General features: G+C 34.0%; 1 protein-coding gene across 4 annotated transcripts in view; it reads left to right on the top strand.

Moving 5' to 3' along the window:
• LOC140821504 (uncharacterized) overlaps positions 1-17,177 on the top strand; it is a 47,801-nt gene that overhangs the window by 28,301 nt on the left and 2,323 nt on the right. For 2 of the 4 annotated variants that reach the window (XR_012115763.1, XR_012115760.1), the window contains one exon: positions 10,657-10,673. Coding sequence is in view for 2 of the 4 variants with exons in the window: in XM_073181996.1 (XP_073038097.1) it covers positions 3,342-3,405 (64 nt within the window). In the remaining 2 variants the exon portion in view is untranslated. The other 2 variants (XM_073181997.1, XM_073181996.1) reach the window with 2 other exon arrangements.

The raw sequence follows: 17,177 nt of genomic DNA, 5'->3' as shown, positions 1-17,177 counted from the left end.
AAATATATGATTTTTGAAGTTTAATGAACAAAAAATTGACATTTTGGTCATGAATCGCAGTGTCAAGTGTTGCACATTTGTTGTCTGAATAGGAGCAACTCCTGAACTTTTTCCACACTGAAACCTTCTATTAAAACAAGAACTTGTGGCCTGGTTATCATTTAATTGTTAGGACTTGAGTCATATGCTATAAGTAAATGGTATTCATTTGATGTAGATTTACTTATGCTTTTGGTGAACTGTCTTCAAGTAATCTTCGTGGTGGTCATCGTGGGTGCAATGTGGGAGGAATTTGAAGGTTAGTTGATTATCACCTGGATTTGTAAGCTGTAGGTTTTGGTCTTTGTAGCTCCTGTGTGATTTATTTGTGTAACATTTCAGGATCATATGAATAAAGCTAGGGATGTCTGTTTTGCTGAAGTTTATCACGATGGAGAAGTTTTGCATTTTCAGCTTTGTAATTTGATGTATGGCTCTTTGTTTTTGTGTTTTTTATTGATAATAACAAGCCATACACTTCCTTTTAGCATTAATATTTTCCTTCTTCAGCCTTTTATATGGAGGTTTGAGGAACAAAAAATTGAGCATTTGGTCATGGATGAAGTTCAATGTTTGCAAATTTGTGGTCTGAATCAATAGCAACTTCTGAACTTTTTTCCGGCACTGAAACTTTCTATTGAAACATGAACTTATGGCCTATTTGATTATACTAATTATTTGGACTCGAAATATGCTGTAAGTAAATGGCAGACATTTGTTGTAGTGTTTTTTCTTCGTCCTCTTGGCAAGATTTGAAGTTCAGTTGATTATCACCTATCTTTATAGTTATTGTGTTATTTACTTGTGTAACATTTCAGGATCATATGAGAAAAAAAATTAGGTAATGTCTGTCCTGCTGAATTTTATCTCGACTCTGAAGGTGTTACATTTTCTTCTTTTAATTTTATATATAGTTGTTTGCTCATGTTCGTTTTTTATATATCATCAAGTCTCGTACATTTTTTTTATCATTAATTTTTTCCTTCTCAAATATACGATTTTGAAGTTTAATGAACAAAAAATTGACATTTTGGTCATGAATGACAGTCAATTTTTGCACATTTGTTGTTTGAATAGAAGCAACTCCTGAACTTTTTCCACACTGAAACCTTCTATTAAAACAAAAACTTGTGGCCTGGTTATCATACTAATTGTGAGGACTTGAGTCATATGCTCTAAGTAAATGGTATTCATTTGATTTAGATTTACTTATGCTTTTGGTATATCGTCTTCAAGTAATCGTCGTCGTGGTTATCGTGGGTGCAATTGGGGAGGAATTTGAAGGTCGGTTGATTTTCACTTGGCTTAGTAAGCTGTCAGTTTTGTTTTTTGTAGCTCCTGTGTTATTTACTTGTGTAACATTTCAGGATCATACGAATAAAGTTAAGAATTTTTGTTTTTGGTGAAGTTTATCACGATGGCGAAGTTTTGCATTTTCAGCTTTGTAATTTGATGTATGGCTCTTTGCTTTTGTGTTTCTTATTGATCATTACAAGTCATACACTTCCTTTTTAGCATTAATTTTTATCCTTCTTCGATCTTTGATATGTAGGTTTGAGGAACAAAAAATTGACCTTTTGGTCATGGATGAAGTTCAATGTTTGCAAATTTGTTGTCTGAATCAGTAGCAACTTCTGAACTTTTTTTCGACACTGAAACTTTTTATTCATACAAGAACTTATGGCCTAGTTGATTATACTAATTATATGGACATGAAAATTGTTGGAAGCAAATGGTAGACATTTGTTGTAGTGTTTTTTCTTAGTCCTCTTGGCAAGATTTCAAGGTCAGTTGATTATCACCTATCTTTTTAGCATTTTCTTCTTTTAATTTTATTATAGTTGGTTGCTCATGTTCGTTTTTTATATATCATTTAGTCATGTACATTTGTTTTTATCATTAATTTTTTCCTTCTCAAATTTATGAATTTGAAGTTTAACGAACAAAAAATTGACATATTGGTCATGAATGACGGTCAACTTTTCAAATTTTTTGTCTGAATAGGAGCAACTCCTGAACTTTTTCCACACTGAAATCTTCTATTTAAACAAGAACTTGTGGCCTGGTTATCATACTAATTGTGATGACTTGAGTCATATGCTACAAGTAATGGTATTCATTTGATATAGATTTACTTATGCTTTTGGTGTACCGTCTTCAAGTATCGTCGTGGTGGTTATCGTGGGTGCATTGGGGGAGGAATTTGAAGGTCAGTTGATTATCACATGGCTTTGTAAGCTGTAAGTTTTGGTCTTTGTAGCTCCTGTGTTATTTACTTGTGTAACATTTCAGGATCATATGAATAAAGCTAGGGATGTATGTTTTGCTGAAGTTTTTCACGATGGTGAAGTTTTGTCTTTTCAGCTTTGTAATTTGATGTATGGCTCTTTGTTTTTGTGTTTTTTACTGATCATTATAAGCCATACACTTTCTTTTTAGCATTAATTTTTTCCTTCTTCGATCTTTGATATGGAGGTTCGAGGAACAAAAAATTAACCTTTTGGTCATGGAGGAAGTTCAATGTTTGCAAACTTCTTGTGTGAATCAATAGCAACTTCTGAACTTTTTTTCGGCTCTGAAACTTTCTATTCAAACATGAACTTAATGGCCAAGTTGATTATACTAATTATAGGGACTTGAAATATGCTGTAACTAAATGGTAGACATTTGTTCTAGTGTTTCTTCTTCATCCTTTTGGCAAGATTTGAAGGTACGTTGATTATCGTGTTATTTACTTGTGTAACATTTCAGGATCATATGAGAAAGAAAAGCTGGGAATGTCTGTTCCGCTGAATTTTATCTCGACTCTGAAGGTGTCGCATTTACTTCTTTTAATTTTCTATATAGTTGTTTGCTCATGTTCGTTTTTTATATATCATTAAGTCCCGTACATTTGTTTTTATCATTAATTTTTTCTTCTCAAATATACGATTTTGAAGTTTAATGAACAAAAAATTGACATTTTGGTCATGAATGTCAGTGTCAAGTTTTGCACATTTGTTGTCTGAATAGGAGCAACTCATGAACTTTTTCCACACTGAAACCTTCTATTAAAACAAGAACTTGTGGCCTAGTTATCATTCTAATTGTGTGGACTTGAGTCATATGCTATAAGTACATAGTATTCATTTGATGTAGATTTACTTATGCTTTTGGTGTACCGTCTTCAAGTAATCGTCGTGGTGGTTATCGTGGGTGCAATGGGGGAGGAATTTGAATGTCAGTTGATTATCACCTGGATTTGTAAGCTGTAAGTTTTGGTCTTTGTAGCTCCCGTGTTATTTACTTTTGTAACATTTCAGGATCATATTAATAAAGCTAGGGATGTCTGTTTTGTTGAAGTTTATCACGATGGTGAAGTTTTGAATTTTCAGCTTTGTAATTTGATGTACGGCTCTTTGCTTTTGTGTTTTTTATTGATCATTCTAAGCCATACCCTTCCTTTTTAGTATTAATTTTTTCCTTCTTCGTTCTTTGATCTGGAGGTTTGAGGAACAAAAAATTGACCTTTTGGTCATGGATGAAGTTCAATGTTTGCAAATTTGTTGTCTGAATCAATAGCAACTTCTGAACTTTTTTCCGGCACTGAAACTTTCTATTGAAACATGAACTTATGGCCTATTTGATTATACTAATTATTTGGACTCGAAATATGCTGTATGTAAATGGTAGACATTTGTTGTAGTGTTTTTCTTTGTCCTCTTGGCAAGATTTGAAGTTCAGTTGATTATCACCTATCTTTATAGTTATTGTGTTATTTACTTGTGTAACATTTCAGGATCATATGAGAAAGAAAAGCAGGGAATGTCTGTCTTGCTGAATTTTATCTCGACTCTAAAAGTGTTACATATTCTTCTTTTAAATTTATATATAATTGTTTGTTGCCCATGTTTGTTTTTTATATATCATTAAGTCCCGTACATTTGTTTTTATAATTAAGTTTTTCCTTCTCAATCCTATGATTTTGAAGTTTAATGAACAAAAAATTGACATTTTGGTCATGAATGACAGTGTCAACTTTTGCACATTTGTTGTCTGAATAGGTGCAACTCCTGAACTTTTTCCACACTGAAACCTTCTATTAAAACAAGAACTTGTGGCCTGGTTAACATACTAATTGTGAGGACTTGAGTCATATGCTATAATTAAATGGTATTCATTTGATGTAGATTTACTTATGCTTTTTGTGTACAGTCTTCAATTAATTGTCGTGGTGGTTATCGTGGGTGCAATGAGGGAGGAATTTGAATGTCGTTTGATTATCACCTGTATTTGTAAGCAGTAAGTTTGGGTTTTTGTAGCTCCTGTTTTATTTACTTGTGTAACATTTCAGGATCATATGAATAAAACTAGGGATTTCTGTTTTTGCTAAAGTTTTTCATGATGGCGAAGTTTTGCATTTTCAGCTTTGTAATTTGATGTATGGCTCTTTGCTTTTATGTTTTTTATTGATCATTACAAGCCATACACTTCCTTTTAAGCATTAATTTTTTCCTTCTTATATCTTTGATATGGAGGTTTGAGGAACAAAAAATTGACCTTTTGGTCATGCGTAAAGTTCAATTTTTGCAAATTTTTTGTCTGAATCTGTAGCAACTTCTGAGCTTTTTTCGCCACTGAAACTTTCTATTCAAACAGGAACTTATGGCCTAGTTGATTATACTATTTATATGGACTTGAATATGCTGTAAGTAAATGGTAGACATTTTTTGTAGTGTTTCTTCTTCGTCCTCTTGGCAAGATTTGAAGGTCACTTGATTATCACCTCTCTTTTTAGTTATTGTGTTATTTACTTGTCTAATATTTCAGGATCATATGAGAAAGAAAAGCAGGGAATATCTCTGCTGATGAATTTTATCTCGACTCTGAAGGTGTTACATTTTTTTCTTTTAATTTTATATATAGTTGTTTGCTCATTTTCGTTTTTTATATATCATTAAGTCCCGTAAATTTATTTTTATCATTAAATTTTTTTTCTCAAATATATGATTTTGAAGTTTAAGGAACAAAAAATTGACATTTTGGTCATGAATGACAGTCAACTTTTGCACATTTGTTGTTTGAATAGGAGCAACTCCTAAACTTTTTCCACACTGAAACCTTCTATTAAAACAAAAACTTGTGGCCTGGTTATCATACTAATTGTGAGGACTTGAGTCATATGCTCTAAGTAAATGGTATTCATTTGATTTAGATTTACTTATGCTTTTTGGTATATCGTCTTCAAGTAATCGTCGTGGTGGTTATCGTGGGTGCAATTGGGGAGGAATTTGAAGGTCGGTTTATTTTCACTTGGCTTAGTAAGCTGTCAGTTTTGTTTTTTGTAGCTCCTGTGTTATTTACTTGTGTAACATTCAGCATCATATGAATAAAGTTAGGGATTTTTGTTTTTGCTGAAGTTTATCACGATGCGAAGTTTTGCATTTTCAGCTTTGTAATTTGATGTATGGCTCTTTGCTTTTGTGTTTCTTATTGATCATTACAAGCCATACACTTCCTTTTTAGCATTAATTTTTTTCCTTCTTCGATCTTTGATATGGAGGTTTGAGGAACAAAAAATTGACCTTTTGGTCATGGATGAAGTTCAATGTTTGCAAATTTGTTGTCTGAATCAGTAGCAACCTCTGAACTTTTTTTCGGCCTTGAAACTTTCTATTGAAATAGGAACGTATGGCCTAGTTGATTATACTAATTATATGGACTTGAAATATGCTGTAACTAAATTGTAGACATTTGTTGTAGTGTTTCTTCTTCGTCCTGTTTGCAAGATTTGAAGGTCAGTTGATTATCACCTATCTTTTTAGTTATTGTGTTATTTACTTGTCTAATATTTCAGGATCATATGAGAAAGAAAAGCAGGGAATGTCTCTGCTGCTGAATTTTATCTCGACTCTGATGGTTTTACATTTTCTTCTTTTAATTTTATATATATTGTTTGATCATGTTCGTTTTTTATATGTCATTAAGTCCCGTACATTTCTTTTTATCATTAAATTTTTCTTCTCAATTATATGATTTTGAAGTTGAACGAACAAAAAATTGACATTTTGGTCTTGAATGACAGTCAACTTTTGCACATTTGTTGTTTGAATAGGAGCAACTCCTGAACTTTCTCCACACTGAAACCTTCTATTAAAACAAGAAGTCGTGGCCTAGTTATCATACTAATTGTGAGTAGTTGAGTCATATGCTATAAGTAAATTTTAGTCATTTGATGTATATTAACTTATGCTTTTGGTGTACCGTCTTCAAGTAATCGTCGTAATGGTTATCGTGTGTGCAATGGGGTAGGAATTTGAAGGTCAGTTGATTATCACCTGGCTTTGTAAGTTGTAAGTTTTTGTCTTTCTAGCTCCTGTGTTATTTACTTGTGTAACATTTCAGGATCATATGAATAAAGCTAGGGATGTCTGTTTTGCTGAAGTTTATCTCGATGGTGAAGTTTTGCATTTTCAGCTTTGTAATTTGATGTATGGCTCTTTGTTTTTGTGTTTTTTATTGATAATAACATGCCCACTTCCTTTTAGCATTAATATTTTCCTTCTTCTGTCTTTTATATGGAGGTTTGAGGAACAAAAAATTGAGCATTTGGTCATGGATGAAGTTCAATGTTTGCAAATTTGTTGTCTGAATCAGTAGCAACTTCTGAACTTTTTTTCGGCCTTGAAACTTTATATTGAAATAGGAGCTTATGCCCTAGTTTATTATACTAATTATATGGACTTGAAATATGCTGTATTTAAATGGTAGACATTTGTTGTAGTGTTTCTTCTTCGTCCTCTTTGCAAGATTTGAAGGTCAGTTGATTATCACCTATCTTTTTAGTTAGTAACATTTCAGGATCATATGAGAAAGAAAAGCAGGGAATGTCTGTTCTGCTGAATTTTATCTGGACTTTGAAGGTGTTACATTATCTTCGTTTAATTTTATATATAGTTTGCTCATGTTTGTTTTTTTATATATCATTAAGTCCCGTACATTTGTTTTTATCTTTAATTTTTTCTTCTCAAATATATGATTTTGAAGTTTAATGAACAAAAAATTGACATTTTGGTCATGAATGACAGTGTCAACTTTTGCACATTTGTTGTCTGAATAGGAGCAATTCTTGAACTTTTTCCTCTTTGCACAAAAAATTGACATTTGGTCATGAATGCCTAGTTTATTATACTAATTATATGGACTTGAAATATGCTGTATTTAAATGGTAGACATTTGTTGTAGTGTTTCTTCTTCGTCCTCTTTGCAAGATTTGAAGGTCAGTTGATTATCACCTATCTTTTTAGTTATTGTGTTATTTAACTTGTGTAACATTTTTCTAGGGATGTCTGTTTTTGCTGAAGTTTATCTCGACTTTGAAGGTGTTACATATTCTTCTTTTAATTTTATAATTAGTTGTTTGCTCATGTTCGTTTTTTATAAATCTTTACGTCCCGTACATTTGTTATTATCATTATTTTTTTTCATCTCAAATATATGATTTTGAAGTTTAATGTACAAAAAATTGACATTTTGATAATGAATGACAATGTAATCTTTTGCACAGTGGTTGTCTGAATAGGAGCAATTCTTGAACTTTTTCCTCACTGAAACCTTCTATTAAAACAAGAGCTTGTTGCATGGTTATCATACTAATTGTGAGGACTTGAGTCATATGCTATAAGTAAATGGTATTCATTTGATATAGATTTACTTATGCTTTTGGTCTATTGTTTTCAAGTAATCGTCGTGGTGGTTATCAGGGGTGCAATGGGGAAGGAATTTGAAGGTCAGTTGATTATCACCCGGATTTGTAAGCTGTAAGTTTTGGTCTTTGTAGCTCCTGTGTTATTTACTTTTGTAACATTTCAGGATCATATTAATACAGCTAGGGATGTCTGTTTTTGCTGAAGTTTATCATGATGGCGAAGTTTTGCATTTTCAGCTTTGTAATTTGATGTATGGCTCTTTGTTTTTGTGTTTTTTACTGATCATTAGAAGCCATACACTTCCTTTTTAGCATTAATTTTTTCTTTCTTCGATCTTTGATATGGAGGTTTGAGGAACAAAAAATTGACCTTTTGGTCATGGATGAAGTTCAATGTTTGCAAATTTGTTGTCTGGCTGAGTAGCAACTTCTAAACTTTTTTGTGGCACTGAAACTTTCTATTTGAACATGAACTTTATGGCCTAGTTGATTATACTAATTATATGGACTTGAAATATTCTGTAACTAAATGGTAGACATTTGTTGTAGTGTTTCTTCTTCGTCCTTTTGGCAAGATTTGAATGTCAGTTGATTATCACCTATATTTTTAGTTATTATGTTATTTACTTGTGTAGTATTTCAGGATCATATGAGAAAGAAAAGCTGGGAATGTCTGTTCTGCTGGATTTTATCTCGACTCTGAAAGTGTCGCATTTACTTCTTTTAATTTTCTATATAGTTGTTTGCACATGTTCGTTTTTTATATATCATTAAGTCCCGTACATATTTTTTTATCATTAATTTTTTCCTTCTCAAATATATGATTTTGAAGTTTAATGAACAAAAAATCGACATTTTGGTCATGAATGATTGTCAAGTTTTGCACATTTGTTGTCTGAATAGGAGCAACTCCTCAACTTCTTCCACACTGAAACCTTCTATTAAAACAAGAACTTGTGGCCTGGTTATCATACTAATTGTGAGAACTTGAGTCTTATGCTATAAGTAAATGGTATTCATTTGATGTAGATTTGCTTGTGCTTTTGGTGTACCGTCTTCAAGTAATCGTCATGGTGGTTATCGTGGGTGCCATGGGGGAGGAATTTGAAGGTCAGTTGATTATCACTTGGCTTTGTAAGCTGTAAGTTTTGTTTTTTGTAGATCCTGTGTTATTTACCTGTGTAACATTTCAGGATCATGGGAATATAGCTAGCGATGTCTGTTTTTGCTTAAGTTTATCTCGACTTCGAAGGTGTTACATATTCTTCTTTTAATTTTATATATAGTTGTTTGCTCATGTTCGTTTTTTATAAATCATTACGTCCCGTACATTTGTAATTATCATTAATTTTTTTCTTCTCAAATATATGATTTTGATGTTTAATAAACAAAAAATTGACATTTTGGTCATGAATGACAGTGTCAAGTGTTGCACATTTGTTGTCTGAATAGGAGCAACTCCTGAACTTTTTCCACACTGAAACCTTCTATTAAAACAAGAACTTGGGGCCTGGTTATCATTCTAATTGTGAGAACTTGAGTAATATGCTATAAGTAAATGGTATTCATTTGATGTAGATTTACTTGTGCTTTTTGTGTACCGTCTTCAAGTAATTGTAGTGGTGGTTATCGTGGGTGCAATGGGGGAGGAATTTGAAGGTTAGTTGATTATCACTTGGCTTTGTAAGCTGTAAGTTTTGTTTTTTGTAGCTCCTCTGTTATTTACTTGTGTAACATTTGGAGCAATAACTTTTTCCTCCCTGAAACCTTCTATTAAAACAAGAGCTTGTTGCATGGTTATCATACTGATTGTGAGGACTTGAGTCATATGCTATAAGTAAATGGTATTCATTTGATATAGATTTACTTATGCTTTTGGTGTACTGTCTTCAAGTAATCGTCATGGTGGTTATCGTGGGTGCAATGTGGGAGGAATTTGAAGGTTAGTTGATTATCACCTGGATTTGTAAGCGGTAGGTTTTGGTCTTTGTAGCTCCTGTGTGATTTACTTGTGTAACATTTCAGGATCAGGGATGTCTGTTTTTGCTGAAGTTTAACATGATGGCGAAGTTTTGCATTTTCAGCTTTGTAATCTGATGTGTTTTTTACTGATCATTATAAGCCATACACTTCCTTTTTAGCATTAATTTTTTCCTTCTTCGATCTTTGATATGGAGGTTTGAGGAACAAAAAATTGACCTTTTGGTCATGGATGAAGTTCAATGTTTGCAAATTTGTTTAGCAACTTCTGAATTTTTTTTCGGCACTGAAACTTTCTATACAAACATGAACTTTATGGCCTAGTTGATTATACTAATTATATGGACTTGAAATATTCTGTAACTAAATGGTAGACATTTGTTGTAGTGTTTCTTCTTCGTCCTTTTGGCAAGATTTGAAGGTCAGTTGATTATCACCTATCTTTTTAGTTATTATGTTGTTTACTTGTGTAACATTTCAGGATCGTATGAGAAAGAAAAGCTGGGAATGTCTGTTCTGCTGAATTTTATCTCGACTCTGAAGGTGTCGCATTTACTTCTTTTAATTTTTTATATAGTTGTTTGCTCATGTTCGTTTTTTATATGTCATTGAGTCCCGTACATTTGTTTTTATCATTAATTTTTTCCCTCTCAAATATATGATTTTGAAGTTTAATGAACAAAAAATTGACATTTTGGTCATGATTGACATTGTCAAGTTTTGCACATTTGTTGTCTGAATAAGAGCAACTCATGAACTTTTTCCACACTGAAACCTTCTATTAAAATAAGAACTTGTGGCCTCATTGTCATTCTAATTGTGAGGACTTGAGTCATATGCTATAAGTAAATGTTATTCATTTGATGTATATTTACTTGTGCTTTCTGTGTACCGTCTTCAAGTAATCGTCGTAGTGGTTATCGTGTGTGCAATGGGGTAGGAATTTGAAGATCAGTTGATTATCACCTGGCTTTGTAAGCTGTAATTTATGGTCTTTGTAGTTCCTGTGTTATTTACTTGTGTAACATTTCAGGATCATATGAATTGAGCTAGGGATGTCTGTTCTGCTGAATTTTATCTCGACTCTGAAGGTGCTACATTTTCATCTTTGAATTTTATATATAGTTGTTTGCTCATGTTCGTTTTTTATAAATCATTACGTCCCGTACATTTGTTATTATCATTAATTTTTTTCTTCTAAAATATATGATTTTGAAGTTGAATGAACAAAAAATTGACATTTTGGTCATGAATGACAGTGTCAACTTTTGCACAGTTGTTGTCTGAATAGGAGCAACTCCTGAACTTTTTCCACACTGAAACCTTCCATTAAAACAAGAACTTGTGGCCTGGTTATCATACCAATTGTGGTAAATGGTATTCATTTGATGTAGATTTACTTATGCTTTTGGTGTACTGTCTTCAAGTAATCGTCGTGGTGGTTATCATGGGTGCAATAGGGGAAGAATTTGAAGGTCAGTTGATTATCACTTGGCTTTGTAAGCTGTAAGTTTTGTTTTTTTTGTAGCTCATGTGTTATTTACTTGTGTAACATTTCAGGATCATATGATTAAAGCTAGGGATGACTGTTTTTGCTGAAGTTTATCATGATGGCGAAGTTTTGCATTTTCAAGTTTGTAATTTGATGTATGGCTCTTTGTTTTTGTGTTTTTTATTGATCATTACAAGTTATGCATTTCCTTTTTAGCATTAATTTTTTCCTTCTTCGATCTTTGATATGGAGGTTTGAGGAACAAAAAATTGACCTTTTGGTCATGGATGAAGTTCAATGTTTGCAAAATTTTTGTTTCAATCAGTAGCAACTTCTGACCTCTTTTCGGCACTGAAACTTTCTATTCTAACAGGAACTTATCGCCTAGTTGATTATACTAATTATATGGACTTGAAATATGCTGTAAGTAAATGGTAGACATTTGTTGTAGTGTTTTTTCTTCGTCCTCTTGACAAGATTTGAAGGTCAGTTGATTATCACCTATCTTTTTAGTTATTGTGTTATTTACTTGTGTAACATATCTGGATCATATGATAAAGAAAAGCAGGTAATTTTTTATATATCATCAAGTCCCGTACATTTGTTTTTATCATTAATTTTTTCCTTCTCAAATATATGATTTTGAAGTTTAATTAATAAAAAATTGACATTTTGGTCATGAATGACAGTCAACTTTTGCACATTTTTGATAAGGGGGTTTGAGGAACAAAAAATTGACCTTTTGGTCATGGATGAAGTTCAATGTTTGCAAATTTGTTGTCGGAATCAGTAGCAATTTCTGAAATTTTTTTCGCCACTGAAACTTTCTATTCAAACAGGAACTTTATGGCCTAGTTGATTATACTAATTATATGGACTTGAAATATGCTGTAACTAAATGGTAGACATTGGTTATAGTGTTTCTTCTTCGTCCTTTTGGCAAGATTTGAAGGTCAGTTGATTATCACCTATCTTTTTAGTTATTGTGTAATTTACTGTGTAACATTTCAGGATAATATGAGAAAAAAAGCCGAGAATGTCTGTTCTGCTTAATTTTATCTCGACTCTGAAGGTGTCGCATTTACTTCTTTTAATTTTCTATATAGTTGTTTGCTCATGTTCGTTTTTTATATATCATTAAGTCCCGTACATTTGTTTTTATCATTAATTTTTTCCTTTTCAAATATATGATTTTGAAGTTTTGTAAACAAAAAATTGACATTTTGGTCCTGAATGACAGACGGTGTCAAGTTTTGCACATTTGTTGTCTGAATAGGAGCAACTCCCGAACTTTCTCCACACTGAAACCTTCTATTAAAACAAAAAGTTGTGGCCTGAATATCATACTAATTGTGAGTACTTGGGTCATATGCTATTAGTAAATGTTATTCATTTGAAGTATATTTACTTGTGCTTTTGGTGTACCGTCTTCAAGTAATCGTCGTAGTGGTTATCGTGTGTGCAATGGGGTAGGAATTTGAAGATCAGTTGATTATCACTGATCTGGCTTTGTAAGCTGTAAGTTATGGTCTTTGTAGCTCCTGTGTTTTTTACTTGTGTAACATTTCAGGATCATATGAATAGAGCTAGGGATGTCTGTTCTGCTGAATTTTATCTCGACTCTGAAGGTGTTACATTTTCTTCTTTTAATTTTATATATAGTTGTTTGCTCATGTTCATTTTTTATAAATCATTACGTCCCGTACATTTGTTATTATCATTAATTTTTTTCTTCTAAAATATATGATTTTGAAGTTTAATGAACAAAAAATTGACATTTTGGTCATGAATGACAGTGTCAACTTTTGCACAGTTGTTGTCTGAATAAGAGCAATTCCTGAACTTTTTCCACACGGAAACCTTCTATTAAAACAAGAACTTGTGGCCTGGTTATCATACTAATTGTGAGGACTTGAGTCATATGCTATAAGTAAATGGTATTCATTTGATGTAGATTAACTTATGCTTTTTGTGTACTGTCTTCAAGTAATCGTCGTGGTGGTTATCGTGGGTGCAGTGGGGGAGGAATTTGAAGGTCAGTTGATTATCACTTGGCTTTGTAAGCTGTAAGTTTTGTTTTTTTTGTAGCTCCTGTGTTATTTACTTGTGTAACATTTCAGGATAATATGAATAAAGCTAGGGATGTCTGTTTTTGCTGAAGTTTATCATGATGGCGAAGTTTTGCATTTTCAGGTTTGTAATTTGATGTATGGCTCTTTGTTTTTGTGTTTTTTATTGATCATTACAAGTTATGCATTTCCTTTTTAGCATTAATTTTTTCCTTCTTCGATCTTTGATATGGAGGTTTGAGGAACAAAAAATTGACCTTTTGGTCATGGATGAAGTTCAATGTTTGCAAAATTTTTGTTTCAATCAGTAGCAACTTCTGACCTCTTTTCGGCACTGAAACTTTCTATTCTAACAGGAACTTATCGCCTAGTTGATTATACTAATTATATGGACTTGAAATATGCTGTAAGTAAATGGTAGACATTTGTTGTAGTGTTTTTTCTTCATCCTCTTGGCAAGATTTGAAGGTCAGTTGATTATCACCTATCTTTTTTGTTATTGTGTTATTTACTTGTGTAACATATCTGGATCATATGATAAAGAAAAGCAGGTAATGTCTGTCTTGCTGAATTTTATCTCGACTCTGAATGTGTTACATTTTCTTCTTTTAATTTTATATATAGTTGTTTGCTCATGTTCGTTTTTTATATATCATCAAGTCCCGTACATTTGTTTTTATCATTAATTTTTTCCTTCTCAAATATATGATTCTGAAGTTTAATTAACAAAAAATTGACATTTTGGTCATGAATGACAGTCAACTTTTGCACATTTGTTGTTTGAATTGAAGCAACTCCTGAACGTTTTCCACACTGAAACCTTCTATTAAAACAAAAACTTTGGCCTGGTTATCATGCTAATTGTGAGGACTTGAGTCATATGCTAGAAGTAAATGGTATTCATTTGATATAGATTTACTTATGCTTTTTGTGTACCGTCTTCAAGTAATCGTTGTGGTGGTTATCGTTCGTGCAATGGGGGAGGAATTTGAAGGTCAGTTGATTATCACCTGGCTTTGTAAGCTGTAAGTTATGGTCTTTGTAGCTCCTGTGTTATTTACTTGTGTAACATTTCAGGATCATATGAATAGAGCTAGGGATGTGTAATGCCATCTTATAAGGATCTGCTTTGACGATGAGTAGATTGTTACAGAAAGGAGCAGAGGGTTCTTTTTATATTCAGTAGATCTACTGAAATCGAGTCCGTCATTGGCAGATCTGCCAGTGGTACGTGAGTTTGCTGATGTATTCCCCGATGAGATTCCAAGGTTACCTCCAGCTCGAGAGGTAGATTTCAGTATTGATCTAATACCCGGTACAGCTCCTATATCTCGAGCTCCGTATAGGATGGCACCTATTGAACTGAAAGAACTGAAAGCACAGCTAGAAGATCTATTGGCCAAGGGTTACATCAGACCGAGTGTATCTCCTTGGGGCGCACCAGTGCTATTTGTACGAAAGAAAGACGGTTTGATGCGATTGTGTAATTATCGACTACTGAATAAGGCAACGATAAAGAACAAATATCCATTGCCTCGGATCGACGACTTATTTGATCAGTTGCAGGGATCCTCTATCTATTCTAAGATTGATTTGAGATCCGGATATCACCAGCTGAGAGTCCGAGATGTTGATATACCGAAGACAGCATTCCGAACCAGGTATGGACATTACGAATTTATTGTCATGCCTTTTGGTTTAACGAATGTGCCAGCACTGTTTATGAGATTGATGAACCGTGTTTTTCAGAGGTATTTGGATGAGTTTGTTATTGTTTTTATTGATGATATTTTGGTGTACTCGAGAAATGAGACTGATCATGCCGAGCATTTAAGAATTGTGTTGCAGACGCTAAGAAATGAGAGATTATATGCGAAGTTGTCGAAATGTGAGTTCTGGCTGAGACAGGTTATGTTTTTGGGACATATCATATCTGGAGACGGTATCTCCGTGGATCCGAGTAAAGTGGAAGCTGTGATCAGTTGGCCTAGACCGACTTCTGTGCCAGAGATGCGCAGTTTCATGGGTCTAGCAGGTTATTATCGACGATTTATTCGAGATTTCTCCAGTATTGCGAAACCGATTACACAGTTGACACAGAAGAATGCGCCATTTGTGTGGTCTGAAGCCTGTGAGTCTAGCTTCGTGGAGTTGAAGAAACGGTTGACCAGTGCTCCAGTATTGATGATACCTTCAGGTACGGGTGATTTCGTTGTATATTGTGATGCATCTCACAGAGGGTTAGGAAGTGTTCTTATGCAGCGAGGGCATGTGATTGCGTATGCCTCGAGACAGTTGAAGCCACACGAGATTCGATACCCAATTCATGATCTTGAATTGGTGGCTATCGTATTTGCACTAAAGATCTGGCATCACTATCTCTATGGCGAGAAACTTGAGATCTACTCTGATCACAAAAGCCTGAAATATCTGTTTTCTCAGTCAGAGTTGAACATGAGACATCGTAGATGGCTTGACTTATTGAAGGATTTCGATTGCGAGATAAAATACTATCCAGGGAAGTCAAATGCGGCAGCGGATGCCTTGAGTCGAAAGGTATGTTCCCTATCCTTATCAAAGATAGGTGTTTCGAAATTAGTTGAAGATTGATGTTTGTCTGGTTTAGCATTTGACACAGATAGCAGACCATTGAGACTTCCTACGATTCGAGTCGAGCCAGATTTGATTTTGAGAATCAAAGAAGCACAAAGGACTGATCAGAATATTCAGAAGTCAGTTAAGATGGTCAGATCAGGGCATTTGTCAGAATATCAGGTACATGATCATGTTTTGTACGTGAATAACCGTATTGTAGTGCCAGAGGTTTCTGCTTTGAAACAACAGATATTGTCAGAAGCACACTGTAGTCGGTTCAGTATTCATCCTGGTGGCAGAAAGATGTATAATGACTTGAAGACACAGTTCTGGTGGAAACAGATGAAGTCAGATATTGCAGAGTTTGTATCTAAGTGCTTGAATTGCCAACAGGTGAAGGCCGAGAGAAAGAAGCCCGGAGGTTTACTTCAGAGTCTATCTATTCCTGAATGGAAATGGGACCACATTTCCATGGATTTCGTTACAAAGTTACCACGATCCTCCGGGGGCTGTGATGCGATTTGGGTCATTATTGACTGATTGACCAAATCAGCATGTTTTATTCCGTATAGAATGACGTACCGACATGATCAGATGACAGATGTATATGTCAGAGAGGTAGTCAGATTGCATGGTGTGCCAAAGTCTATCGTATCAGATCGTGATCCCCGATTCACTTCACATTTCTGGCACAGTTTGCAGCAGGCTTTAGGTACGACATTGCACCTGAGTACTGCATACCATCCCCAGACAGACGGACAGTCAGAGCGAACTATCCAGACTCTAGAGGATATGCTGAGAGCTGTAGTGCTAGATTTTCGCATTAGTTGGCAGGATTCACTACCACTTTGTGAATTCTCGTACAACAACAGATATCAGACGAGCATTGAGATGGCTCCGTTTGAGGTTTTATACGGCAAGAAGTGTAGATCTCCATTGTACTGGGATGACATCTCAGAGATACCAGAACTTGGACCTGATATGATACGTGAAATGACCGAAAAAGTAAAGATCGTTCAGAAGAAGAATGAAGACAGCGCAAGATAGACAGGCTAAGTATGCGAACATCAGGCGTAGACCGTTAGTATTTGAGCAGGGAGACCGAGTATTTGTGAAGATTTCTCCTTTCAGAGGCGTCGTCAGATTTGGCAAACGTGGGAAGTTGTCTCCGAGATACATTGGTCCGTACGAGATTCTTGAGAAGATTGGCGATCGAGCATATCGACTTGCTCTTTCTCCTTCTTTATATGGGATACATGACGTTTTTCATGTATCGATGCTGCGTAGATACATGCCTGATGCGTCTCATGTCATT

Source organism: Primulina eburnea, unplaced genomic scaffold (assembly GCF_022965805.1).
Source record: "Primulina eburnea isolate SZY01 unplaced genomic scaffold, ASM2296580v1 ctg594_ERROPOS2624828+, whole genome shotgun sequence".
In the NCBI taxonomy this organism is placed as follows: Eukaryota; Viridiplantae; Streptophyta; class Magnoliopsida; order Lamiales; family Gesneriaceae; genus Primulina; species Primulina eburnea.
This window is presented reverse-complemented; position numbering and strand designations above follow the sequence as displayed.